The sequence below is a fragment of the Chelonia mydas genome, chromosome 2 (assembly GCF_015237465.2).
Source record: "Chelonia mydas isolate rCheMyd1 chromosome 2, rCheMyd1.pri.v2, whole genome shotgun sequence".
Classification (NCBI taxonomy): Eukaryota; Metazoa; Chordata; order Testudines; family Cheloniidae; genus Chelonia; species Chelonia mydas.
The window spans coordinates 59,883,679-59,911,493 of record NC_057850.1 but is presented as its reverse complement, the minus strand read 5'-3'; the positions used below and the strand labels follow the sequence as shown (position 1 = coordinate 59,911,493).

General features: G+C 40.2%; 1 protein-coding gene, 1 long non-coding RNA gene and 2 other non-coding genes across 17 annotated transcripts in view; 1 reads left to right on the top strand and 3 right to left on the bottom strand.

Moving 5' to 3' along the window:
• The first annotated feature begins 723 nt into the window (after positions 1 to 723).
• Positions 724 to 26,408, top strand: MCMDC2 (minichromosome maintenance domain containing 2). The gene is made up of 17 exons (XM_007066201.4): positions 724 to 1,030; positions 2,288 to 2,592; positions 4,928 to 4,989; positions 5,754 to 5,947; positions 6,076 to 6,206; positions 6,301 to 6,360; positions 6,717 to 6,912; positions 9,415 to 9,537; positions 9,679 to 9,786; positions 12,136 to 12,264; positions 13,707 to 13,944; positions 17,378 to 17,583; positions 19,221 to 19,387; positions 19,833 to 20,009; positions 21,800 to 21,942; positions 22,596 to 22,705; positions 23,709 to 26,408. The coding sequence occupies exons 4-17, from the start codon at positions 5,848 to 5,850 to the stop codon at positions 23,873 to 23,875; spliced, it is 2,055 nt and encodes a 684-aa protein (XP_007066263.2). The 5' UTR covers positions 724 to 1,030; positions 2,288 to 2,592; positions 4,928 to 4,989; positions 5,754 to 5,847; the 3' UTR covers positions 23,876 to 26,408.
• The window catches only part of LOC114020935, a 30,168-nt gene continuing 7,164 nt past the window's right edge, over positions 4,812 to 27,815 (bottom strand). The window contains exons 4-8 of one of the 14 annotated variants that reach the window (XR_005224297.2): positions 26,943 to 27,054; positions 26,173 to 26,260; positions 19,214 to 25,013; positions 5,195 to 5,240; positions 4,812 to 4,967 (exon numbers count right to left, since the gene is read on the bottom strand). This is a non-coding gene — a long non-coding RNA (uncharacterized LOC114020935). Of the gene's footprint in view, positions 4,968 to 5,194; positions 5,241 to 6,286; positions 6,907 to 12,476; positions 12,829 to 19,213; positions 25,014 to 26,172; positions 26,261 to 26,942; positions 27,055 to 27,815 lie in introns of those variants that run through there. The other 13 variants (XR_005224303.2, XR_005224301.2, XR_005224312.2 and 10 more) reach the window with 13 other exon arrangements.
• On the bottom strand, positions 26,335 to 26,414 carry LOC114020938. The gene has a single exon (XR_003565666.1). It is a non-coding gene; the product is annotated as a small nucleolar RNA SNORD87 (small nucleolar RNA).
• On the bottom strand, positions 27,133 to 27,213 carry LOC114020936. Its single transcript, XR_003565664.1, has one exon. It is a non-coding gene; the product is annotated as a small nucleolar RNA SNORD87 (small nucleolar RNA).

The following is a 27,815-nucleotide window of genomic DNA, read 5'->3' as shown; positions in this document are numbered from 1 at the left end:
TCTGTGGGCAGGGCTTAAATGCAGCGGGAGTTGGCCCAAGTGGAGCGTTGATAAATATTTTCAACCCTCCTGAAGTTTTCATAGCACACCACATGGGGGAGGAGGAGGCATAGGGGGCTCAGGTAATGCTCTATGGGAATTTAATTATGTCTGTGGGTAATGGGGGGGGGGGCCTCTATGTTGGAGGACAGAACAGCCTGGGGAGGGGGTCACCGCTGATGGGGCCCTCCAGATGCATCAATCTTGAGCCTAGGTGGGAGTGCCATGGATGGTGGGGCGGGCATCCTGCACTGGGAGGAATTAGGCTGCACCTGCACCTTGGGCTGCGTTAACACGTATCCCGCTGTAGGGTGGAGGGGAGAAAGGAGCATCAGTTTGGGGGGAACTCCCCGCCACGGTGTGTGGGGGAGGACTTATCAGAGCAGGCGCCTTGCTGCGTGTGTGTGGCGAGGGGGCACATCAGCATAGGTGCTCTGCGGCAGGCGGAGGCCCCACGCTGAGGGGGGCCATCTTGTGCTGGACCCGGGGTGGGGTGGGTGGCTCATTGCTGGGACCCAGCAGGTGCCCGGGTGTGGGGAGGTGGGGCGCGAGCCGGCAGGCAGGGCGGCTCACGCCCTCCGTCCCCCCGCCCCCCGACACACCCGCACGCCTGGAGCTTTTCATGTGCAACGACACCCCTCGGCCGCCTGGGGCCGCTGTTGCGCCCGGACTCCGGCCCGCTCTTCCCAGCCTCGCGGAGCCCAGCTAAGCGCCGCTCAGGGAGGCGGCAGGCGCCTCAGGCCCACGCCTCTCTGTGGGTGAGCGGCCTCCCCCCTCCGCCTGAGGCTGCGCCCGAAGAAGCCCCCTCCCAGCCACTCTCCTGCCCCCGCCTCCCCGGGGGGCAGCTCTCGCCCCTCCCTCTGACCTGCTGCCTCTGCAAGTATCGTGGCAGTGCTGTAGCAGGGGCTGCACACGCCCGGCGGAGTGGGCGGGGTGCCAGCGGGTGAGGGGCGGTGGTGGATCCGTGTTGGGAGTATAGTGGTGCAAGCAGGTAAGAGGGGGTAGTGGGGGTGTAGAGATGCCCGTGGTTAAGGGGGGTAGAGGGTCAGTGGGGGATGTAATGGTGCCAGTGGTGGGGTGTAGAGGTGCTAGCAGGTAAGGGGGGTAGTGAGTCAGTGGGGGGTGTAATGGTGCCAGCAGGCAAGAGGGGGGTAATGATGCCAGCAGGTAAGGGGGTAGTGGGTCAATGGGGGGGGGGTGTAAAGGTGTTAGTAGGTAAGGGGGGTAGTGAGTCAGTGGGGGGAGTGTATAGGTACCAGCAGGCAAGGGGGGGTAATGATGCCAGCAGGTAAGGGGGTAGTGGGTCAGTGGAGGGGGGGGTGTAAAGGTGCTAGTAGGTAAGGGGGGGTAGTGAGTCAGTGGGGGGTGTAATGGTGCCAGCAGGCAAGGGGGGGTAATGATGCCAGCAGGTAAGGGGAGTAGTTGGTCAGTGGGGGGAGTGTAGAGGTGCTAGCAGGCCGGGGGGGGGGGGTAGTGGGTCTGTGGTGAGGGGTGTAATGGTGTCAGCAGGTAAGGTGGGTAGTGGGAAGGGTGTAGAGGTGCTAGGGGGTAAGATGGGTAGTGTCTCAATGGGGGGGGTGTAGTGATGCCAGCGGTGATATGTAGTGGTACCAGCAGGTGGGGGGGGGTAATGGGGAGGGTGTAGAGGTGCCAACAGGTAAGAGGGGTAGTGTTGCCAGCAGGGAGGATAATTGGGGTGGGTGTCTGGCTGGCTGGGCAGTTCAGTGTGCCAGGGTATCCAGCTAGTGTTCAAACAATGTGTGTCTAGGAATAACATGAATAGTATTTTAAACTGCAGCAGTCCCATATTTTCTTCTCTCTGCAGCAGTGTAGTGTCAGTGGGGTGGCAGAAAGAAACTCTGGGTAGCTGGATTGGTCTGTACCTGGTTACTGTCAGGCTGTGTGGGTGTAGTTAAATTGGATGTGCATGGCTTGAATTTAATGGAATGTGATCAATTTTCTTTGAGGTTTTAAGGAACAGAGCAACATTTATCAAAGCAGCTGCAGGTCATGTGGGAGCAATTCTCAGGAGTTAGAGAACACTCTAATGGAATCATTCCTCATGTTGCGGTTACAGTTTTTCATTTTAACACTTTAAGCCCTTACTTCATATTCCCTTGCACATGCCCACAAGACACACACGCACAATATATAGTTTTGCCTTATCCCATCTTACAGGCTGCTCTCCATAAGCATCCAGTTATCTCACTGAGATGTTTACATAACTGCATTTTCCCTTCACATCTAGATCCACAGATACTACAGGAGGTCTTCCTTGAGTGAGCTCTGCCCCCTGCGAAAAGCCCACCACTTCTGCTTCCTCAACTGCAGTGGATGGCCAGAGCTATTTTTGAAGACTTAAGTGGTGTCTTGGGTTGGCCATCTGCACAGGGTGAATGTGATATACCAGGGTGCTACCCAGACTTGTTGGGCAGCTTTTTCATCCCTGCCCTGTAACCTGGGGTTCCTTGCAATGCCTCCTCCAACCAGGACAGCTCAGAAACAGCCACCAGCAGGAAGGTCACTCCCAGATGTGTTTGCTCAAATAAACTGGTTAGTCTCTAAGGTGCCACAAGTACTCCTTTTCTTTTTACGAATACAGACTAACACGGCTGTTACTCTGAAAACTGGTCACACCCTGGCTCTCACCAGCCTTGGTTATGCTAACCTTCTATGAGTCTATTCTGCAGGGTGATCCCAACAAACTCCCAACTCTAGATTTCCCCCCAGAAATGTATGTCTTTTTCTGCCCAGCTCTCTCCTGGACAGTCCAAATACAGTAACTCTTCACTTAAAGTCTTCCCGGTTAACATTGTTTCGTTGTTACGTTGCTGATCAATTAGGGAACATGCTCATTTAAAGTTGTGCAGCACTCCCTTATAATGTTGTTTGGCAGCTGCCTGCTTTGTCCACTGCTTGCAGGAAGAGCAGCCCATTACAGCTAGCTGGTGGGATGTTGGAACCAGGGTGGGCCGGCAGCCCCGCTATCAGCTCCCCTAAGTTCCAGCTGTCCCTCCCCACACTGCCATGTGCTGCTCCTGCCCTCTGCCTTGGAGCTGCTCCTGGGAGCCTCCTGCTTGCTGTGAAGGGGAGGAGGGAAGAGAGGGGGGCTAATGTCAGGATGTCTCCCTCCCCCCTACTCCTGCCCCCTGTTTACCCCTTCTCCATATAGAGCAGGGTGGGGACAGGACAGGGCTCAGGACAGAGAGGGCTTGCTGGCCTCAGCTACTGTCTCAACTTCCTGATTTTTTTAAAGGCAATATACTTAGAATGGGGTCAGTGTACTTAAAGGGGCAATGCAGATCTCTCTCTCCCACACACATGGTGTGTGTCTCTGTCTACCATGCTGTCTCCCCTCCCTCCATTCGTGCTGCCTTGTAGAGTGTGAGGCTACATTAACAACAACATGTTAACCCTTGAGGGTTCTGCCAAATGCTAGTTCATCATTTAGCAGTAAGGCATTGCCTGGGAAATATCCCACCCTCTTCCACCCTCTAACTTCACCACCTCAACCAAGCTTCACAGTCATCATTGCTGTGTACAGTATTAAATTGTTTGTTTAAAACTTATACTCTGTGTGTGTATAATATATAGTTTTTTGTCTGGTGAAAAAAATTTCCCTGGAAGCTAACCCCCACTATTTACATCAATTTCCCCATAAGAATTAGATTCGCTTAACATCGTTTTGCTTAAAGTCGCATTTTTCAGGAACATAACTACTATGTTAAGCGAGGAGTTACTGTATATTAAATCTCTTATTCCTTTAAGGGAATACAACGGTTTACTACCTTAAATAGGGTTACCCAGACATTTTCATATAAACTCACTGGATTAGATAAACCAAGTTTATTAACTACAAAGAGATTTTAAGTGAGTACAAGTAATGAGGCATAAAAGTAATAAATTATTAAATATTATTAAAGTCATAAAGATAAAACACTTTCTAATGCCTAATTTAACAAACTATATTAGATTCAAGCATAGTTTCTCAACATATGCTTCCAGCAGCATTACTGACCAAACTCTTCAGGTCAGAGCACCGCTCCTAATGTCCAACAGTTATTGCCATTGCCTTGTAAGGTGCAGAGAATAGAGTGGGCAGGGGAAGAGAGAGAGGTGTCTTGGGGTGTTTGCCTTGCCTTTTTATAGTGTTTTAGTCTCTCTTTGAAAAGCATTTCCAGCTGAGAACCAGGAGACAGGCAGTCTACTGGAGGAAGGATGTTCCCTGCTGGGCTTTTTCACCTGTGTGAGCTCTTTGTTTTCTTCTTTCCCCTTTTATTGGTTGATGACTCTGTTTACTGTGTTAATGCCAATTAAGACAAGCATACACTTTGTTCAAAACAGGTCTGTTTGACCTGTTTGGTGATATGTGAGTCTGCACATGTATTTTTAACATCATACAGAGGAAATTTATAACTTAACACATAAAGCTGCTATACACATTTTACCATATCACTGATCATCAAATTACGAGTTTTCTAATGAGACCTCACAAGGCATTCCTTGTACAAAGATAATTACAATAGTGTGTGAGGTGTGAACACGGGTATATTCCATCACAATGAATTTCTGTGGAGATGAGATCTAGAAGGAAGCAAACTAGACAGATATGTACAAACTGGACTAGCAATCTTCAGTCTAAACCACATTTAGCTGGAAGGTGCTACATGGGTAAGGTCTTAGTAAAAATATGTTTTTAAATTTAAAAAATTGTAAATATTTGAGTGTTTAGAGTAAGTCACTTTTCCTGATTGTGCTGCATCCTGTGAAAATCACACTGTGGGATCTGTAGATCTGGATGCAGAAGAGAATAGGAAATAGGCACTTCTGGTGCAGAGTTTAACTCCAGGTCCCTGATGACTGACTGGTCTGGTTCCTTCTCCTTAAGTTTGCAGGGTATCTGCAAGAAGAATCTGTGGACCTGGATACTTGGAGAAAGGAGAATTTAAAGTAAGAAACAACATATATGATTTCTGATTACTTGTTAATGTGTTTGTATAACAACATTTATGTGCCTAATGTACAATATAGACCAAACAAATAAAAGTGCAAGCAGCCTACCCCAAGGAGCTTACAAAATAAGATCACAGTCCTGAAAACACGTATGCATATACTTAACTTTATGCATATGAATAGTTCCATTGGTTTTACTCACCTGCATAAAATTAAGAATTAGCATAAGCCTCTGCACGGATCAGGGCCTAAATTAGAAAACATAAAGGAAATAACAATTTTAATCTAAATGTTAATCTATGTAACGCCATTTCACTCTGTGTAAAAACTTGACTGACTGGTTGTACTGCCCTTCCCCATAAGGCATTGTCTAGTTAATGCACAGAAATACTGTGTGATTTTTTTTTTTTTTTTTCCTATGTGGGTATAACTCTATACTACACAAAAACCTTAGAATTTTTGTTAAAGAATGGCACACTTTTCTGGGCTCTCTAAGTTGTAAAAGTCACAAAATAGTTCATTGTCTCAAAATACTGGAACGTTATTATTAGAAAATTTACATTAACAAGATAATACTGTATTTCTTGTGGGCAAGGGACTTTCCATTTTAAAGGGGAATTCAGACAAAAATATTTCTGAAAGAGTTACATTGTTTGTAATGTTACAGAAGAAGGCAATATTTGTCTTTGCTTAGTTTCTTGGCTCCTGGTTTCACTTTTGATAGGTATGATGTCTTTATTATATATGTTTTATCATTACAGCATTCTTGAGCTCTGACCCTAATTCCACCACCTATGATTTATATTAATATATTCTAACATTTTGATAAAAGAGAGCATAGAACTTCACTGGAAGATGAGACCAGATCTTCTGAAAATGAAAGAAGTTGCCCTTATTTACCTTGATAGGAGTGGTGGCCTTCAGAAATTTGTGGATGATTGCAAACGATATAATGGTACTGTTTGTTCAGTAAACCTTCTATTAATATTGACAGACCAAACAAAGTTGGTTTAAAGAAAAATATACCTTATTTCTATATTTTGTGCTCTAAGACACTTGCTTATTGACTCTCTGCTCTGACAGACTCAAAGCAAAGTTATGCTGTCTATCGATTCATTATTTCGGTAAATCCTTCTGATATTGCTGAGTTGGATGCAGCTCTTGGAAATCAGATTCTGCACAAACCCATGAAAGCTGCACAGATTTTTCAGTCGGTAAGTGAACTTGTATGTTTACAGAGGCAGAAATGTATTCAACATTTTAAACCAAATTTTTCTTTGCAAAATCATTTTTATTTTTGAATTACAGGTCTGTTTCATAGCTATTAAAACACTGTCATTAATTGAACAATTACAGACAGAGGCCCAAGTGAGTTTAAACTTTTTACCAGTTTAGATAAAAATAAAATAATTTTCAAGCAATATTAAGTTGTATTTAGAGATCTTTTCAGTGTTAATTTTTCAGTTTTAATTTTCACTTTCATTCAACAGTCCTATCAATCTAAACAAAAAATAGTTGGAACTTCTTACCCATGCATACTCTGAGTATGACAAGGTGGATATATGTGACTATGAGCAATTTTCACCTTATTTGGCACATCCCTGGAATATGTTTTTGTAACTGTGCACCACATTGGGTTTTGTACATGAGTATTTGTCATTTATAATAAACATTTCAAATAAAAAAGATTTTTGTTTTAACGCAACCCTTTTTCTTTTCATGAGATTAATATAGTGTTGAAACCAACACACTTGCCTCCTCTGCCAAGTTATGTTCTCAGCCTTTGTGAGTTTCCACTTGATTACATGTCTCAGAGATTTTATATGTCGGAAGGAATAGTGATTGCAATGGGAACTGTAACGAAATACACACAAGGAGCAAGATTCCTTTGTTCTGAGGAAACCTGTCCATTTTCTGAAGGTAAGAAAAAAAAAATGTAAAATGAGAAAAGTTCTAAACTCAAAAGGTTCTCTGATTGATTAGCCCATTAACTCAAACACATTATTTACATTAAAATCTAAGACAAATTTGGCATTTTCCTGTATAGATTTTTATGTAATTTACACAAAGGAACTGCATATCTAGGATGCATTTTGATGTAGCGAGAGCATCACAACTTTCTGATTTATTCTGGTCAGCGGCCAGATTTACATTACAAAGGGTTTGCCTATATACCAGCAAACTCCCCCCTCCATCCCCTAAGCAGAGACAGCTTATACTGGCAAGTTCTTTTGCCAGTGTAGCTTATTACAGTTCCCTGAACAAAATAAGCTATACTGATTAAAGGATTTTTTGCTGGTAAACTGCATGTACACTAGGGCTTTTTGCCTGTATAAAAATGTTGTAAAGACTCATACCCTAACCAATGTTCTTATACCACCAAAAGTTTCTAGTGAAGACCTGGCCAGTGTCAGACTCCTGCAGGACTAAATTAGGACTGATTCCTTCACAGCAGTCTAGGATTTGTTAACTTTAATAACTTCTTTGATTTCTATGAGACTACTTTCCCCTGCGTAAAATTACTCTGATGCTTAAGCTTTTGCAGGATTAACCCCTAAAATTGTTTTTTACAATCATAGGGACTGTGAAGGTGTAAAAGAGAAGCTAATTCCCAATGTTAGAATACTCATTTTAGAACACATTGTAATTATGTTTTTAATCAAGAAGACATATATTAAACATAGAGACCTCATGTAGTTTTGAATGGGGCACATAGGGACATATCATCTCTCTGACTGTGTTACACCAATAAATTAAAAACCAGCAGGATCTTATTAAAGGGAAAAAGACAAAATACCACATTTATTGTGAATACAGAAAGAATCATAGTAAGCAGTTAGTTATAGCTATAACATTCCATTCAATCTCATATTTATTCACACATTCATTCATACAAACACACACACACAGGTTCTGCAAGGTTGTTATCATAGTTACCAGCCTTAGAGTTGCTCATGCCAAGCCACTGGCCAGGTGGCCTGGACATGAGGAGGGAGCAGGGTCTTGTCAGATGCTCATCTGATGCTCCTGGAAGTTGGTTTGCAGAATCAGACCCCAAAGTTCTCACTTTTTAGAGTCTATTTTTATAGGAATTTCTTCCTATGCCAGTCTATGGGAATTGCTTCATCATGCTGTTGCTGAATCAATTAGCAGATAGCACATTCCTGATGGCTCCGTGCTGCTAGATGTTATCTTGTTCTTTGGTTCTCCCATTCTTGAGGCTGTTGGGTGGATTCCAGTCTGCCCTCCGGGGGTCCTCTGGTTATTTCCACTTGACGCCTTCTTCAGCTGATGGACACTGGATTCTTAGGCTGGCACCTCCCTGATCATTCAGTTATTATCCACACCAAGCATCCATCCACATACATCCTCTATCTCTATTTTAATCACAATTGTTAATACAACAAAAGGGCGGGGAGTCTCTGGGTGCTGTTTCTGTTGTTAGAGTATTGCTTTGAGTCTCTCTCTCTCTGTGAATTGCTTTGAGAACAGACTCTGTCTTAGAATGTACTAACACAATTAGCAGCTTGCAAGTTTCACACATAGAGGGAGAGAAACAGTACCAAAAACGAAGAGACCTCTTAATGAATAATACCCTGGAATTTAAACTATGGAGAATCAAACTCATTTGTGATTTTAATACAGAACTTCTTTAATATGATCCAACAACTGCTTCTCACAAAACCAGGCTAACATGATGAGGTTAAGAATCTGTAATAAGCAGTTCTGCCATCCAGTGGTAAAATTATAATCCAGGGGTGGCCAAACTGTGGCTCGCAAGCCACATGCAGCTCTTTTACCGTTAAAGTGTGGCTTGCATACCCCCTTCTCCATTCTCCACCTACCAGACTGGGAGGGCACTGCTCGGGACCTCTGCCTTGCAGTGGGGAGGTGGGGTAGGGGCGTCTGTACAGCAGGGAGGGGGGTCTCAGAGCATCAGCCCTGCAGGGCACACCTGCCGGAGCTCGGGGCTTCAACAGGGGTGGGGTTGAAGCTCTGAGCCCCAGCTCTCAAACTTCTGATGATTGTTGTATGTGGCTTGGAAGGCCAGTACGCCATAATTATTGATTTTTATTTGGTGGCAGGGGGAGAGACTCCCAAGTCATGAGAGAAACATAGAACATGCAATAAAGTTGTTCATCTTAAGAACAAGAAAATATGACATTTGAGAACTCCTGATTCTCAATTTAATGCTTTACTCACTCTACCACTCTGATTGGGGAATTAAAATGAAGGCTTGTGTGCCATTTTTAAAGAGCCAGGAAGTTTTCAGAGCTTATACTTGTTACCACATAGTAAACTGGAATAAGCTGCATTTAAAACCAATTATATATTTTGAGTAACATAAAGTTCATTACAGATTATTAGCACTAAATGTGAAGAAATATTTGGCTATATAGTCTATGTAATGCTTTCTATTAGGGTTTAATTATATAAGAGTGCATATACCTGGAGCTACAGAGTCTGCAACAGTGAGGAATGATTTTGTATGCAGTTTATGTGCTTCACCACTGCGAGAAGACATGAAATTTAGAGTACTTGGTGGTAAGAATTATGTAGTTTTTATTTTTAGTTCTAAATTATCTTTCTACTTTTGATACATTTTTTATTTACTTAGCTTATTCTTTAAAGAGTAAAGTACCACTCTTAAGAGATATAACATTCTACACCTGTTTATTTTGTAAGATAAACAGCTAGTTGAAATGATAGATGCAAAAGCTCTGAGTGCTTTCCAAGGATATTCCAACAATAAACCACATTTCAGGATTCAGTCTTTTACAGTTTTCCTAAGAGGTGAGTAGGCTGTGTATTCATCTATCCTAATATAATGATAAAATTGAATGAGATCTATCTGCTTAAACAGAAATGTTTTAGAACTGAATCAGGTTTCAGAGTAGCAGCCGTGTTAGTCTGTATCCGCAAAAAGAAAAGGAGTACTTGTGGCACCTTAGAGACTAACAAATTTTATTTGAGCATAAGCTTTCGTGAGCTACAGCTCACTTCATCCGATGAGGATGTAGCTCATGAAAGCTTATGCTCAAATAAAATTTGTTAGTCTCTAAGGTGCCACAAGTACTCCTTTTCTTTTTTAGAACTGAATGGTATTCTTGTAAAACGGCTTTTTAATTGGAAGAAATCCTTAGTTTCCTTATATATATTCATTTCTCTGGACAAAATTGTGAAAATAATTATAGTTTATATTTAGTTGATTATATCATTTTTATTTGAAAAGGAACCCCATGTTGTAAGCCAGGTAGTTAAAGACAACACATGTCAAAACATTGGTTCATTCATATTTATTTTGATGTGTTATTTATAGGGCCCTACCTAATTCATGGCCAGGAAAAACCTATCATGGACCGTGAGATCTGGTCTTCCCCCATGAAATGTAGTCTTTTGTGTGCTCTTAGCCTATACTATATTGATTTTACAGGGTCGACAAGAGTTTCTCAAATTGGGGGTCCTGACTCAAAAGGGAGTTGCCGGAGGGCAGGGTGTCACAAGATTATTTTAGGGGAGATAGTGGAATTGCCACCCTTCTGTGCTGCCTTCAGAGCTTGGCAGCCAGAGAGTGGCGGCTGTTGGCTGGGTGCCCAGCTCTGAAGGCAGTGCCCCACCAGCAGCAGCGCAGAAGTAAGGGTGGCAAATGCCATACCATGCCATCCTTACTTCTGCACCGCTGCTGGCGGCAGCTCTTCCTTCAAAGCTGGGCTCTCAGCTAGCAGCCGCCGCTCTCCATCTGCCCAGCTCTGAAGGTTGCACCACTGACTGCAGCAGCACAGAAGTAAGGGTAGCAGTATTGCGCGCGCGCACACACACACAATATATATAACTTGGCGACTCCCCACAACTCCTTTTTTGGGTGAGGATCCCTACAATTACGACACAGTGAAATTTCATATTTAAATAGCTGAAATCATGAAATTTGCTATTTTAAAAATCCTAGGACCGTGAAATTGACCAAAATGGACTGTGAATTTGGTAGGGCCCTAGTTACTTAATTAAAATGTCTTGCCAGTTCAGCATTCTCACTTTCTGTGTACCTTGTTTCTTCCTCCTTCCTCTGGTTATAGTTTTTCAGTGACTTAACATTTTTTGTAACATCCTTCCTCAATCTAGCCATTTTCCTTATTTTTTCATGATCTCTGGCTTCTGAGGTTTCTAACTTCCATTGCAAACAATACAGTATTTGGAATGTGAAAATTCAACTACAGGCTCCAAAATATTTTTGCAGTATTGTAACCCTTTTCCATTTTTAAAAAATCATTAGTTCTGCTTTGGTGCTTGCTATTTAACATGTTTATAAATTCATCTATTTCTTTATATTTATTGAGAAATGTGTGTTAATCCATTTACTCCAAAATAACAAGCAACACAACTAAGTAGTGATCCTGTATGTGTATTATCACAAAGTAAAGCCTTTGGGCTGAATCCTGTGAGGTAATGTGTGCCCTCAACTTCCATCAGCTTCAGTGGGCACTGACAGGACATAGCATCTCACAGCTCAGGCCCATACTAGGTTGCATGTAACTTACATTACAAACCTTACCAAAGACAGTACAGGTTTTGAATGACATGAACAGAAATTTGAAGGTTTCCAAATATGTTTTTGCATTTTCTTTTAATCTATTTATTCTAGGTCCTTGCTTCTGAAGAAGAGTTCTGTAAAAGCTTGAAAGCTTGTCTCTCTCATCAACATAAGTTGATCCAATAAAAGATACTATCTCACCAACCTTGTCTTTCTAATCTTCCTTTTACTAAGGCATTTTGCCATCACGTTTACTTGACAATAAGTGATCATGAGAACACTGCAAATCTCAGAGCAGAGATCTGAGAGTACAAACATTCTCCTTTGTGTTTCAGTTCAAAACTGCATTATCCATTTTCTCAATAAAAAATCATCCAATGGCTCGTCCCACCCACTTCCCTCACCTGGTGCCCTAAACTGTTATGAATTGTCTACATGCATAGTTCTATTCCCATTCTTCAAGGCTGCATTGAATCAAACTGTTGTGTGTGCTGCTTCCCCTAAATTATATTTTCTAATCTGAACCACTGGTTTAACATATACAAATGCCTTATGTTAAAATTTTGGATTTTCTAATAAATCCCTATATTTCCATGTATATTTATTTTTTCTAGATGAATTGTTGAACAAAATGAAAATAGGAAACAGGTATAGGTTTATAGGAATTCCGGCCTGCGTACAAAACTGCTCACAAGTTACAGTGTGTATAGAAGTCAACAGTATACAGCTCTGTAGTCCAGAAGGTAAGAAAGCTGTATAGTAAACTAAAATGACTAAAAATAGATATTTTTATTAGATCAAAGGGTTGACTCTTAGTGCAGTCTGCTAGTACATAGAGATCCAGGCTTGGAAACCACTTTGGTACTTTCCATCTAGTAATCCTGAGTATGGGCTTGTCCCAGTTGTTTTTTTGCCCAATATTGCTGTCATCCAAGAAAAACACACAGTACTATTGTCCACTTCTCTGTCTATTTAGGAAACTACAGAGCATTATTTATTGAGGTGCTTTTCCATTATCTTATTTCTAAGCTCTGCTTTTCATTAGAGGGTATTGTCTCAGTTCAGACCAACGGCAACTGGATTTCGCCTCAGGCTTCCAGTCTCCAGCTGTGGCTTTTCTTGGTTGGAGACCTTTGTCTCACTCCCTTCTGATGGGTATTTCCAGGCTGCACAGTCCCCTGCCTTCACTGTGTTGTTTCCATCAGAGACAGGCTGCCCAAGCACATCTGCTTCCTTTCTCTTCAGAGATGGTTAACAATGTGACTGCCCACCGTTGTAAGTTACCACACGGTTCTTTCTAAGTAAGTCTATTTAATTAAGATAGAAAGCATTACAGAGAAAACATATTAAAAACAATGAAAGAACCTATATGCATGCTAATAAGCTTACAAGAGATCACTTCATTCCTAACATGCTCTCGGGCAGAGGCAATCCTTCAATACCTCACCAAAGGCGTTTCCTTGTGGTTTCAAGTTCATCACAGCTTTAGCTCAGAACAAGCACAGAGTCTTATGGGACCTCAGTAGGCAGCGTCCTTCCAATCCTCCCCTAAGGATTGGGGCCTGTCTGTTTGCTGGATCTGGAAGAAGGCACTGAGCCTGTTTAAAACCAGGCTATTTAACCAAAAATCTTTTCTTTTTCTGTTGGTCCCTGGAGAATCCAGTTTGAACTAGTAGATGAGGAACTTACCGGAGAGTAGCTTCACAAGGGCTAATAACTGAAAGAATTACATTACCTCTCCCATCTCCTAAAGGAGTTACATACAACTCCACAATAACACATACAGAACTGCATTTTTAATACAATGGCCCCCAAAGGTATCAATCCTAACTCAGCAAGATTTAACTTAATTCCATAAAGTTTGTCCAGGATGATGCAAATATTGTCAGTCTGTCACAGGTATATTTAGATTGTATCTTAGATGGCCATATAATTTCAATTTATGTACTGGCTCTCTTACTCAATATGTATTAGTGGACACAGTGTCCTTTACCTGTTTAATAATAGTAAAACTAACATTTTAAGCTATTCACAGACTGAATTTTTGTTATCCTAAAATAAATTCCAAATATACCTCGTTTAATGATTTTTTTTTTTCTGACAATAGGATCTACCTAATGCTGATTTGTTTTAATTATATCAATAGCTCTGTTAAGTGTTTAAGATATCCTTTTTTTTATATTAGGTACTTCTTGTATCAGTGAGAATTTTAAGTATCTGCTCTCCTTGACTTCAAGTTCATGTTGGAGGTTTACAGCCATACTTGCCAACATCTTTGCTTCTCAAGTTGTCCCACCAGGCACTTACAATACTCTTAAACTATCCATACTGTTGAGTCTAGTCCAGACGTGTGACAGAGACAGTGAGACAGGAGATTACCTGGATCTTTTGATTGTGACCAGTGACACTCTAATAGCAGATAGGTAAACTGACACCTGTATTTTTTTTATAAGTACATTTGACTTTAAATAAAAGATTTGCCAAGTTTTTATATAGAGAGGCTTGATATTTTTTCAAAAGGAAAACAGAGTTCACACTTTAAATTGTATCCTGGGGTTTTACTCAGCAAAATAACTTTTTTTTAATAAAGGATATAAATTTTTGATTTCTGAGCTCTCCTTTCCTTTGTCATCCGTGTGCCAGGTCTTCATTATTATACTGCTGAGAGGGAAGCAAACTACGTGATGGTCATGTGGGGCACATGCAATCCAGTGGCATTAACTGACCTGCTGCTTATGTCCATGGTGAAATTTAAGGCTTTGCTTTTAACGAGTAAAGCATTTAATGATCAATCTTCTAATTAACTTGCCGAATTTCTAGCACCAGTCCTGTTTAGCAGAGGCCTAACTATAGTCCTTCTAAAGCTGCTATTCAAAGGACTACAATCTGTGGCTACAAAAGCAAAGATTTGCCCCTCTCAAGCCTTAAGTCACTCTGATATAGCACTTCAGTCTTTTCTAAATTAGCTATTTTGTCAAAAATGTCACTGTTGTGACCTCCAGTTCAGCTCCATCAGTGATTAACAAGGTTCAAATGGCTGCAGGTATTTTTATCTCTGTGTTGTTTTGACTCTGGGTTGCCAGGTGTCTGGTTTTTGACCGGAATGGCCGGTCGAAAAGGGACCCTGGTGGCTCCAGTCAGCACCACTGACCCCGTCAGTGGCACAGTGGGGCTAAGGCAGGCTCCCTGCCTGCCCTGGCTCCGCACAGCTCCTGGAAGCGACTGGCATATCCCTGCAGCCCCTGGGAGCAGATGTGATCAGGAAGTACCGCGTGCTGCCCCTGCCCCAAGCGCTGCCTCCGCAGCTCCCATTGGCCAGGAGCTGCGGAGGTAGCGCCTTCTGCATGGGGCACACTGCCCACACCTGAACTGGCTGGCCATGCCTCCACCTAGGGCCTGGACATGGTGGCCACTCCCAGGAGCTGTGCAGAGCCGGGGCAGTCAGGGAGGCTGCCTTAGCACTGCTGTGCCACTGGCCAGGAGCTGCCTGAGGTAAGCGCTGTCTGACTGGAGCCCACGCCCCGTACCCCCTGCCCCAGGTAAGAACCCCCTCCTGCACCTAACTTCTTCCCCGACCCTGCAGCCCTACCCTCTGCCCCAGGTCAGAATCCCCTCCCGCACCCAAACTCACTCCCAGAGCCCGCACCCAACCCTCGGCCCCAGCCCTGAGCCCCCTCATTCCCAGCCCCACCTCAGAGCCCGCACCCCTAGCGGGAGCCAGCACCCCAGCCCTGAGCCCGTTCCTGCACTCTGAACCCCTCAGCTCCAGCCTAGAGCCCCCTCCTGCACCTCAAACTCCTCATCCCGAGCCCATACCCCCAGCCAGAGCCCTTACCCCCTCCTGTATCCCAACACCCTACCCCAGCCCAGTTAAAGTGAGTGAGGGTGGGAGAGAGCGAGCGATGGAGGGAAAGGGGATGGAGTGAGTGGGGGACAGGGTGTCAGAGAAGGGGCAGGGGTGTTCAGTTTTGTGCAATTAGAAAGTTGGCAACCCTAGTTTTGACCTGAGTGGGTATAGTTGACAGTGGTAAAAACACTGATGGCTGTGCACCCACACCAGTGCACCCACTCTTGCTACTGATGGTGGAGCTGACCTGATGATAGCAATTATGGGAAATCTTTGATTAAAAAAAAAGTTTAAATAGTCACCCCCTTAGACAGCCACTATTGGACTCAAATTACCTTAGTAATCATCCATAATATGAATACAACTTTTCTACTGTGCATGTTTGACACAATTTTAAATCTCTATTTCCCCTTCCCCCCCCCCACAAACATGACATCATTATGCTTCCTCAAAAAGGCCTACAAACATGGCAAGCGTGAACTTTGTTTTCAGCCATTTGAGTTTCAACTGCAACAAAGGTCAGGAAAATATTCAGGCAATGGGAGAAACGCTTTCCTCACTATCCCATCCTTTCACAAATGATTAATTGAACATGTTTAGCTCGATTTTTAAAAAAATTACCTTTGTTTGAAGCCAAGCATGAAAAGATTAAAACAAATTTTTTTTTCAGAAGTTATGAGTAACTGAAAAAGAGGTGAGAATAGAAACACCTGCTTAACAATATGTTGCACCCTATGAATGCTTAGTTATTGTTATCTATAGGGTCTTAGAAGTACACATAGCACTTTACAGTCTCCCCCTGAGGCCTTTACTGTTCACAGTAACCCACAAAATTATATATAGGATAACAAAGTACCTTACAAATCTCATCTCAGATACTTATCTAGCCTCTTTTACTGTAATATCTAAGCATTGCCCAATATTTAAATGCCTTTAATTCTCACAACACTCCTGAGAGGTAGGGAAGTACTATTATCCCCATTTTGCAGTTGGAGAATTGAGGCACAGAGAGACTAAGAACTAGATTGCTAGTTCTAGTTAAAAATCAGGGTGTTAAGTGACTTGTCCAAAGTCACAGGAAATTTTTGGCAGAGCAGGAATTTGAAACTGGGTCTCCAACCAATACTCTAACCACTGGACCATCCTTCTTTTCAGACTTTCCTATCGCTCATGCTTTAGTATGCTGAGCTTTGCCCCAGCTTGGATTCCATTAGACCGTCAAGATGATGGCATCCTGCATTATATATATATATATATATATGTTATCGTACCATGTCATTTATTAATACTGGGGCAAAGCCCACCTCCACCATTTGCAAGCATGAGCAATAGAATCAATGTGGTTCCACTGCATGTGGGAGGCAACATTTGGGCTGCCCACTCTGCATTCCCTAGAACACAGCTCAGTAGGGGAGGGCCCTGCACCCATGCCTCAGAGTCTTTGGGTCCACTTCTATGTAGATTTACAGCCCTTTCCCCAGTCACCATACATGAGGCAAAATGGTCAGGACTACGGCAGTAGAGGCTTGATCCTGCACTCTTTAAAGTCAGTGGTAAAACTTCTATTGCCTTCAAAGGGACAGAATCAGACACTAGCAATGTGGGAAGATAATTCAATCCCTCCTCTGACCCAACTCAGAATTTTGCCTTGTATGCTAGACCAATTTAAGAATATTAAATTAGAATACAGATGGAAATTATGCTTCTTCATGTAGTTAGTGCTACTCGAAGGAAACTATTAAAGATAAAGAGGAGCAACTATTTCAACTAGTGCCCCTTTTGTGGTTACGTAAAGGAAACCCTGGGTTTTACCTTAATATTCAGAAATATTTTATACTCCTATAAATTTTTTTTTTCCTTTCTAAATGCTCTACCTTATTCAAATCAAGTGCCAATGTGTGTGCTTTTAATACCAATTTTATAAATACCATTAGTTTTTGTAAAGGGAAAATAATTTAACTAAATTTTTTGCAGGTGTTGCAAATTGCTGACAATTATTTTTTCCCTAGGCTCTTGAATTACAGTGTTTGTCTTGTAGCCCGTGGCATACGGCACCCAGCATCTAATGACGTTTTTCCTACTGTGTCCAAAGATAAGCATGGAACTGGAACTGCTAGCATTCAGGCTTGCAGTGCTCTGCTGGCCAAAGGTGGTATCTGCTTCATAGGAGATTTGTTGTCACATAAAAAGGATAAACTTGAACTTCTGCAGTCAGGTAACCAGTACAAAGCCATTGTGCATATACTGAGCAATCAGAAGAGGGAAGAAATCAGTACTAGAGGAGAGACAAGTAGAGCCAGGGCTAGACACTGGGAGAGGTAGGACCACCAGGCCACGACGAAGTTAGTTTCTTCAATTTGTTCAGGGGCCTTTAAATCCTAACTGCAACGCTACTCTCATGCACTCTTGACAGGGATGTTATTATTTCTCCCTAACTGCTGAGAAAATCACCTTCTCTATCATCAGAAAAATCTCATATATGCCATAGATAGGGGGAAAAGTGAGTGGATATTAATAGTACTGGGGAAGATTGAGATTTTTACATGAGTGGATTTTAAAGCAAGGCATGATAGGATCACAGACTTACTAAGGCAGAAGAGCTACCTACTACATTAACTATTTTTAAATTATAGAAAACTAGCTTATGCAGGATACAAGTCCTGGCACTGGAGAGCCCTCAAATTATATTTAGGAGTTGATGCAAACTAAGCACATTTTCGCATGGCATGGTAAGTTTTAGAGAGAAAGCCTGTTCTTGAAGATGTAGCACTCCTTTGTCTGTATCACAGCTATAGTAATTTGAACAAAGCAAAACAACATAACCCTCTGTTTTGTTTAACTTACATACAGACCGACCAAGGGTGGTATCTTAGTGCTAGTTAGTTTACCAAGAGAGTGTGTTAGCTAGCTGTATACAAGGCAGTGTAACTGAATTAGTTTGATGTAAGTAAAAAAAACTAGGAGTACTTGTGGCACCTTAGAGACTAAAATTTATTTGGGCATAAGCTTGCATGGGCTAAAACCCACTTCATCAGATGCATGGAGTGGAAAATACAGTAGGAAGATATATATACACAACATGAAAAAATGGGTGTTGCTATACCAACTGTAACAAGACCAATTAATTAAGGTAGGCTATTATTAGCAGGAGAAAAAACCTTTTGTAGTGATAATCAGGATGGCCCATTTCAGTTGACAAGAAGGTGAGAGTAACAGTAAGGAGGAAAAAAAAATGAGCATGTGGAAATAGCTTTTACTTTGTGTAATGACCCATCCTTTTTGCAAAGTGGACTAGATGGCATGTTCTTGCCACAGGGATATGAAAATCTTTAGCTGGAGAGTACAGTGGTTTTTGCATGCGTAAGTATTTTCTCCACGCCCCTGCACTAAATGCATTAGGATTACTTTTAAAATTTTCAAAAAGAAAAGGAGTACTTGTGGCACCTTAGAGACTAACCAATTTATCTGAGCATAAGCTTTCGTGAGCTACAGCTCACTTCCATCGGATGCATCCGATGAAGTGAGCTGTAGCTCACGAAATCCGATGCTCACTTCATCGGATGCATCCGATGAAGTGAGCTGTAGCTCACGAAATCCGATGCTCAAATAAATTGGTTAGTCTCTAAGGTGCCACAAGTACTCCTTTTCTTTTTGCGAATACAGACTAACACGGCTGTTACTCTGAAATCTTTTACAATTTTCTATCAGTTACTTTGAAGAGATCCTGACTTTTCCATAAAAACTAAGTAGAATATGTATTTGGAATTATTCTCAGATCCTGTAACCGGGATTAGAGATTTAATGTTACATTACAGTAGTTTAATTAAGTAAAATGTTTGTTTGACCTGATAGTGCTGGAGAGCAGAACCACTACAGTATTTATTCCTGGAAAGAAGTATGGAGAAGATGTTGACCAGCAAGTTATTCTTCCAATTCAGACCAGTTTCTGGACTTTTGTAGATGAGGATTCGTCTTCCAAAAAATATGTACAAAAGGATAACACTCTAATTGGCAAGCTGGTAAAACATATACTTTGTTATGGCAAAGTTATGTAACGAGTCTGGAGATGTAAACAATACTACATGTAAAACAATGGAAACAAACATAAATAGGTGACATCTCTGCAGAAGCCACAGTGAAGTCACTTTAAAGCCCGTATCCTCTAAAATAGGTCAGCTTTTCTAAACATGAAGCCTTTATTTATACAAGGGTTTATGCTGCTCCTACAGCCTTTGAATAAACAGGATTGTAGAGGGTATCCATGTGTGACATTGGACTACCCTATTCCCCCCGCCCATAGTAATTTCACTCAAAATACCTTTGCATTTGCACACCTATCACGGAGGGGAAGAGCCTGCCATGTTCTCTACAGTATACTCAGAAGTATATTGATTTTTTTATGTTGATTGAAAAATAAGCAGTTGAGCTTCTCAGTCATATTGCTTTGGGTTTTATTCTGTTTAGGACTTGAGATCAGTATCAGCTAACCTTATGGATGCTTTTGGGCTGTTGATACACTGCAATGAATTATCTTGCCAACTAACTCTTCCTCTTTTGGATCACATCGTGAAAAAAGCCATTGATCCCGAAGAAGTACCTTATATGATCTCCCAGCAGTTCAGAACACAAGATTATGAAGAGGTAACTAGCTCTAGTTCAGAACAAAATTGTATTTGATAATTTAGCACTATTACTTGGCGTGATGTGGTTTTCCTGAGATGACTTGTATACTTCCAGTCCTGTAGATATTCACTTACTATTCCATGCCCCCTTGTGCTCTCACTGAAGTCAACATGAGTTTTGCCATTTTCATTGATAAAATCAATTTCCCATCTATAAATTATTGGTGTTTTCTGAACATTTATCTAGTGGGGTAGCACCCTCTTTGTATCTGTTCTGCAAAGTACCACCTCAGGACTAAATATGTTGTTGTACGTAGTATTAAATCATGTTATTTCCAGAAGAACCGCTTTCTGAGGGCACAGGGATGTGTGTGCACCTCTTCCAGGAAGGAAAATGCAGGTATATATTATCAGAGTATAAGCAAAACAGTAATGACTATTTAATATTTTTTTAAAAAGACAAAAAGGCTGACTTATTAATATTCACAGCAGCCTAATTGTGCAGGATGGACACTATAGTTACTGAATTGAACATGGTCCAACTCTATAGTGACCTGATGCACATTTGATACTAACAGAATATTCATGTTCCTGCACCATTCAAGGCACTTCAAACCGTAAAACTTTAATTGCAATTAATCTGATTTCACCCTAAATCACAGTAAGAAAAATGTCTATTAGCAGGAAAAATACACTTTTTTGAAAAATGCTACTGTATATGTGACAAACAACTTCATTGTATCTTCTATGTACCAGGTTGCTTTTTGGAGTTTCTACACTAATTTTTAAACACTACTGACATATCACAGGCTACCACCAGCATCAGGAGCTACACAGCTCCTTTGTTGTTCAGTCAGAGATTCTCATGGTAGCAGTACAAGTTCCAGCAATAGCAGATGCTCAGTAAATCAGTTGAACTGACCACTGTCTGGCTGAGAGCTAGTACTTAAAATTTAAACTAGGAGGTAATCTGACTGTCCAGTGCAATGAAATCAGCAACAGGTATCCCAAGAGAGTGGCCAACAATATGGGGAACTATTTTTAAATCAAATTTTGGTTAACTATTTGCATTCAGGGGGATAGAAATTGGGTTTTAAAAGTTTAACCCTGAAACGTCATCCAAATTCAGACCTGGTGCAAGCAAGTTCATTTCCAGTGACCTCATCTCTTGCTACCATGATTGAATTTGGCCCAGTTTCATAATTATAGGCTAACAAACAAAACATGCACAACTAATGTCCTAAATTACATGTATAGATTAAAAATAAGGATAGTATGCAAATCTGAACAAAACTTACGTTCAGAGTTTAAACCCTTCTCATACTAAAAATTAATCTGTTTTGTACACACTTGAAGCCATTTATATACTCTCCTTTTAAAGAGCCAAACTATTAAACTCCATTTGGTCTCTTGGTTTTTTGAAACAATAGTGTTGATAAATGTAATTTTAAAAAAAGTAGATCTCCAGTATGCAGTGTGAACAACATTGGAACCTTTCTATTAGTATAGTGCATGTTTATTTCAAATGAATATTTCAGTACACTAGAGAATATTTATTTAAAATGATTGAGGGAGCTTCTAGCATATTTGTTTAAATTTAATAGATTAGTGAACAAATTACTTGTTTCTATACCTGAGACAGCCATATTGCTGTGTAAATGGTCATAATCCTTTCTAAATATTGTGTTAATATGGAAAATACTGTCTAGATATATTAATACTATGCAACTGATATGAATATCAAAATGAGCTTTGGTTGTAAGTTTTCAGCAGTATTCCTTAAATATTTAAAATTTATGCTGTTTTTAGCTTATCGTATTTGCTAAGAATTTGCAAGTAGAACTCAGTTCAGAAGCAGAAAGACTCATTCATGGCTACTACCTAGCAAGTCGCAGAATCAGAACAGATTCTGTTCATGGATCAAAACTATCAACGTCTGCACTGAAAATCCTGTACGTTTTAATTTTCCTAATTATATTGCTTAGCTTCTTCATGCCTACTTGGGAGATCTTTGGATACAAAGGCCTTCAAGTTTTCCGTCTAGGCCTGTATAGTAGTTTACACAGAATTTATAATTGTAGGATGTTCAGGTTTCCTGAATTTCTCAGAATATCTCCAGAAATGTCTATTTGAATAAATTTATTTGCTCATTTGCCAGGCATGAAAAATGGCTATTTCAAAGCCAAACCTCACAGTTAGAGTAACTAGTACTGACACAAATCTACAAAAATAAAGAAACTGAGTTGATTGTTGCAATATCCTTAATTCAATACCTTAGTGCTTGAACAATGCAATAGTTATAGTCCCCTACTAGTTTCATACAACATGCATTCCCAGAATATTGTGGGACAAGTGATGCACAAAATAGTTGTGTACATATTTGGCTGTGATGGAACAATCAATATGTAACTTTGCCCACTTGAAATCATTTGAGTACCCCCCACAGTATTTAAGCCTGTAAAACTTGGCTATGGTATGGAAAATAAACTAAACTACAGCGATACTATTGATTGCCCCTATAGTTAGCTTTTTATGTAGTCATTGCAGTGTACACCAATATATTGTGTAATATACTGTTTGAGACACTGATATTTTTGTCTTTTAGGGTTTCATTGTCTGAAGCACACACTAAGCTGAGTTTAAGGAGGAAAGTACTTGAGGAAGATGTGTTGATTGCTGTCTTGTTATTTGAATCATCTGTCACTTTAAAACACGGTAAAAATAACTAAGTGTTAACTGACTGGATGTTTGTTAGTTAGTATTAGGTTTAAATGTGTAGTTTTTTTATATTTGTTCACTTAACATTAAATTTAAACACAATTAAACTAGATCAAAGATCTAATCAAGTTTGAATTAAGGCATCTCAAATTTGGATAGAAATACCTGTGTTTTCTTAGTTAAAGCACTGTTTCCATGCTAAGAGTAAAGTAGCAAAGTTGACTTGATAGGAAGAGAATGCTAAAGCAAAACACCACTCTGAAAAGCAAGAATTATTTTGGCTGTACCCGGCTTCTCAGACAACATTTACAGCTTTCCTCCTACTCATTCCCTAATTAGAAGGGTGGATCTACCAAAGACACTCTAGATACCTCATATTAATGAGGTCAGGAGCTTAATATTGATGAATTGAAATTTATGACATAGCATTACATTTCAAAGGCAATAAGCACCAGCCATTTTAGACTTAAAATCAATTTTTCTTCTCCATAGCAAGAGTTTTTTCAAGTTATAACAGTAGAGGGTGATAGTCCCAAGGTTTCTTTTACAAAAAAAGATCCGATATATTGTAATGTTAGGAAAAATTCCTTCTCACCTGGGAATTTCCTGTCATGAGTCCTGATCCTGCAATGAGCTCCCTGTGGCAGTAGAAGGATCATTAAAGGATCCGAGTGTCAGAACCTACATGTGCAAGAGCTTAATGGAGTATCTTACCTGCCTCTTGGAATTTCAAGGCAGATTGCTATTGAGTTGAACTAAATTCAAACCAGAAGTGTAAAGCTCATATCTGATACCAAACCCACAGGAGCCTTTTTTGAAGAGACAGAAAATTAGAGAACAAAGTAGAAATATTATTTTATAACATGTGGTTAGTGTTCTTTCCATAAGTCATCCTTTCAAATGTCACTAAGATGAAGCAGAACAGTTGGGCAAGAGGATTTTCCAGGAGTGTATGGAATCTATTAACATAACATTTTAAATTCAATTATTCTTTGTGTAGGTGCCTCTGTATTTTGTGTAGCTCCAAATGCAGTGTTTCCATTTGACCTCATTGATGAAAACTCTCTACAGCAAAGAGATGTTTATCTGATGCAGTGCCATCAGCAACTGTTACAGTTTATTGCCACATATGGCCCTGGAACACATGTTACTACTAGTGAAGAATAAAGAACCCATTCTGAAAGCAGAGCTTGTTCCTGCTTCAAAGTTTTGATTTTTTTGGAAAATGTAAACAAAGTTAAAGTTTTAGAGTGATGCTACTGCAAAATGTATATGAAAATTGATGTTTTATGAAATTGCTACTCCTATGGATAAAAGTTTGTAACCAACTCAAAATTAAACAATATTACACGTTAAGTTTCTCAGACTGAACATACCACTAGACTGGTGGCTTCTCAAAGCTGTGACGTCTAAAGATAAGATGACCCAGAGAAGAAAAGCAAAGCACCATACTCGTGCTGCTTGCTGCTGGAAATATTAAGTAGGTGACAATGCTCATGACCCCACAAATATTAAAATGTACCAAGTGAATGGTAGTGAGAAACTTATATTAGGAATAAGAGGAAAACAAAAGTTTAAATAAAAATGGTTTAAAAAAAAAAAAAAAAAAGAACCGCTGCTGTCAAATGGCTTATAATCTAAAAAGTAGTTTGTAGAACAGTTTATTCAGAGTCCAGTGATTAAACTTTGTCTGCATTCTGTGGGCTGTTTTGCTGCTGTTCTTTCAACTACACATGTCAAAAGTGCTTCGTAAAAACTGTGTGTATGTACATACTAAATGTTTTTAAACAACTATCTTTTTATTCAGACACGTTTAGAGGTATGATAGCTATTTTATTATTTGTATTCCAGTAGCACTTAGAGGCCTTGAAGTGAAATGAGGGCCCCATTGTTTGTTTAGCACCTAATAGGAGACAGTCCCGGCACTGAAGAGCTCATACGCTAGTCTAAACAGAAGAGACAAAGGATAGGAGGGGAAACGGAGGTGCGAAGTAACTTGCCTACTAGTCATGACCTGTATGACAGAACCCAGGTCTCCTGACTCCCTGTCCAGTACCCTCAGCCACTAGACAGTGCTGCCTCTAGTAATTAGAATGACAAGTTATTAGTCTTAGTGAAAAGTCATCAAGACGAAAACTGAAACTCACTTCCACATTTGACCACAAGAAGCTAATTAAATTTATGCTTTTTCAGGTCAGGTCATACCTGTATGTAATGTACATGCCTCTCGCAGATTCTTTGGTGCAGAAAGACAGAACACCCTCATCTTTTCCCCGGGTTCACAGGGCTTCCTCTCACAATATGCCTGAGAAGTAGATGTAGTGAAGGGAATCAGTTTCAAACTCAGAAGGAATGAGAACTGAATTGTATAGATATAATGAAAACAAAAAAAAAATGCACTGGAAAAGAAGTGAAATGTAGGTATGAGGATATTGTGTGAAACCGACTTTTTGCAGAGATTGATGTTCATTGCTGAAGCCCAACTTGCCAGAAACATTGCAAGATTGAAGAAAATGATATAAAGATGGACACAATGTTGAGGAAACTGGAAACAGATGTAATGTTGAGGAACTGGCTCAGATTAGTGAGCTTTTCATTTGATGTAAAAAAGGCTATTCATATAGAAGTGTGGAGTTGTTGCCAGCATGTTAATGTAAATGCAAGGTTAGACTTTTTATTTAAACAAAAACAAAAACAAATTGGGTCTTTTTAGAACTGCATAGCAGGCTATTCTCACTATGAGGGGAGGTAGCTATAACTGAGTAAACATTGTGCCTTTGAAGAGAAAATGTCTTGTGATTGGAAGATTTTCTTGGTAATAGATTAGTAATAGTACCTTGAATTTGCTTTTGAATTTTCCCCTTTGCCTTTATAAATGATTAAGTCAGCGTCAACAATCCTGAAACTACCAAATTGTGTTACTGCAGACAGGGGACTGCATTACAAAATCACCATCATATCTTACATGCTTGTTGTCAGGCAAAGCAAAGGACAAGATCTCAATGGGTGTGAACACAATTACCCTCTTCACCCCTAGTGGTGGTCCCGTCAACTCAGGCTGGGATTAGGAAAGCTCATATTGCTACTGCCCACATTATGCCTGGCCACTGGATAAAAAACTTCCAGCACTAGAGCTGTCAATCTAGCATTTTTTATGAGCTAAACATTTACTTTTGAAAGACTGATTTAATACGCTTGGGACAGTAGATTAAATGTAATTGCTTTTAAATCAGAAATCGACAGGGTTACCATGTATTTTAGAGTTGAGATGAAAGCTGATACTAAGAATTCTCTCAAAGAAAAGTACTCAGCAATGTTGTTTAATTACAATAAAAAACCTACCCTAGAGAAGGTTCTGATCAGTTTTCATTATATCAATTCAGACCGATATTCGCTTTAGGATACAGTTAAAATATCGAAACAAAGATGACAGAAAAATTAACTCCTTGAAACATTCAAAATACCGTGAAAACTGTAGGACTTCTTGGTAGTTGCAAGTTAAATATGTTCTCTAATGTGCAGTTAAGACCAGAGCTGATTTAAATCCTTGTTCTGAAAAGAAAAGGCATAAGCAATAGACTTAAACTGGATTCATGGTTTATGTAATCTAGCTAACTCAAAATTAAGATGGCACATCAGACTCAAATGTTCTCATCAAAAAGAATCAGATGGGTAAACGGCAAAAGATAATCATCATTAGGCCATCAAAGCAACAGTCTGCCACCCAAGACGAAAACTAAAGTTTATTAGTTGTCTCATGGACAATTATGCATATGGGGAAGAGGCTATCATAATACAATTTAAGAGGTTCAGTTCCACAAAATTAGATCCTTTGTCCTTCTTATTTAAAGCTTTCTTTTCTCAAAGAAATATTAACATGATCACATGTAACCCAAACATTTGGAACTCAAGGAGGTCTGGCTGACTTTGAAAGCAACCACTATATTTTCCTTTTAGTCACATGAAAATTTCTGAAATTAGTTTTAAGTTGGGCTGAATCATCTGAAAGATTGTTAAGCTTTTCAAAATGTTGAGTCCCTACCCAGAATGGTCAGAGGGCTATTTCGTCACAACTTTTTAAAGGACTGCTCTCCATGACTCATTTGTTGTGGTGGTTCACATATTTTAACCTAGACTTCTATCTATCTTAGCTGTGCTAGGTTTCATTCTTTTCAGTACAGAGATATATACACAACGGCATCACAAAAACAAGACATCTCCCCCCCCAAGTTACCTTGAGAATTCAAAACAACTCTTGCTGGCTTCAAAGAGCAGGAAAAAGTCAGGAAAATGGCATTTCTGAATGTATCCAAGCTCAGTAAATCACATAACGAAGATATTTCCTACTGAAAAAATTGCAGAAATAAAAATATATAAAACTTATCATGCTGACAAACTAAGTTACCGAGCTTATCCAAATTTTTACTGGCATCTCAGATTTGAACATACACATCAACATACATTCAGATGGGTAAACGGCAAAAGGAAATCATCATTATGCCAGTAACATCACATTGTCCGAGTGCTGATTTAATGAAATGTAGTTAATTTCAAGATGAGAATTTGTCTTCTTGCAGTACATGTGGTATGATAATCTGGACAAAAACTATATTTCTGCAGTATGTCATTTTGCCCCTATGTGATGCATATGTATTTTAAAGGACTTTAATTTCAATTATTTTCTTCAATATAAAAATAAAGCACAAAACTAGTGTAATTTTTTGCCCCCCATTCCAGTTTCCAATTTATCTTTTAGATTGCTGTAACAGAAAAAAAAAAGATCACTACAATGACAGGGGCTGGATAAAAATAGGAACAGCTTCCCAGCTGCTGGCCGAATGAAGCCCTTGACACCAAGCCAGATCCTCAGCTGGTATAAGCCAGCATAGTTTCAGGGAAGTCATAGGAAAGCATCATGGACATATTCTGTAGAGATTTTCACCAGCTGAAGATTTCACTCTTATTGGATTCTGATTTCTACTATGGATAGAAAAGAAAAGCAACAGACTCATTTTTATTACTTTACCAGTTGATAGGACATTTTGCTGGCCGTACACAAAGTACATGGGACTTGTAAAAACCATTTGAAATAAACATCACAACTGAC

Bases quoted from the DNA above. Each gene is read 5' to 3' on its own strand.
- MCMDC2 (XM_007066201.4), top strand. From the start codon at position 5,848: ATGAGACCAGATCTTCTGAAAATGAAAGAAGTTGCCCTTATTTACCTT. The intron at 6,207-6,300 runs GTAAGTGAACTT...TTTGAATTACAG, and splicing joins CTGCACAGATTTTTCAGTCG to GTCTGTTTCATAGCTATTAA. The intron at 6,913-9,414 runs GTAAGAAAAAAA...GCTTTCTATTAG, and splicing joins AACCTGTCCATTTTCTGAAG to GGTTTAATTATATAAGAGTG.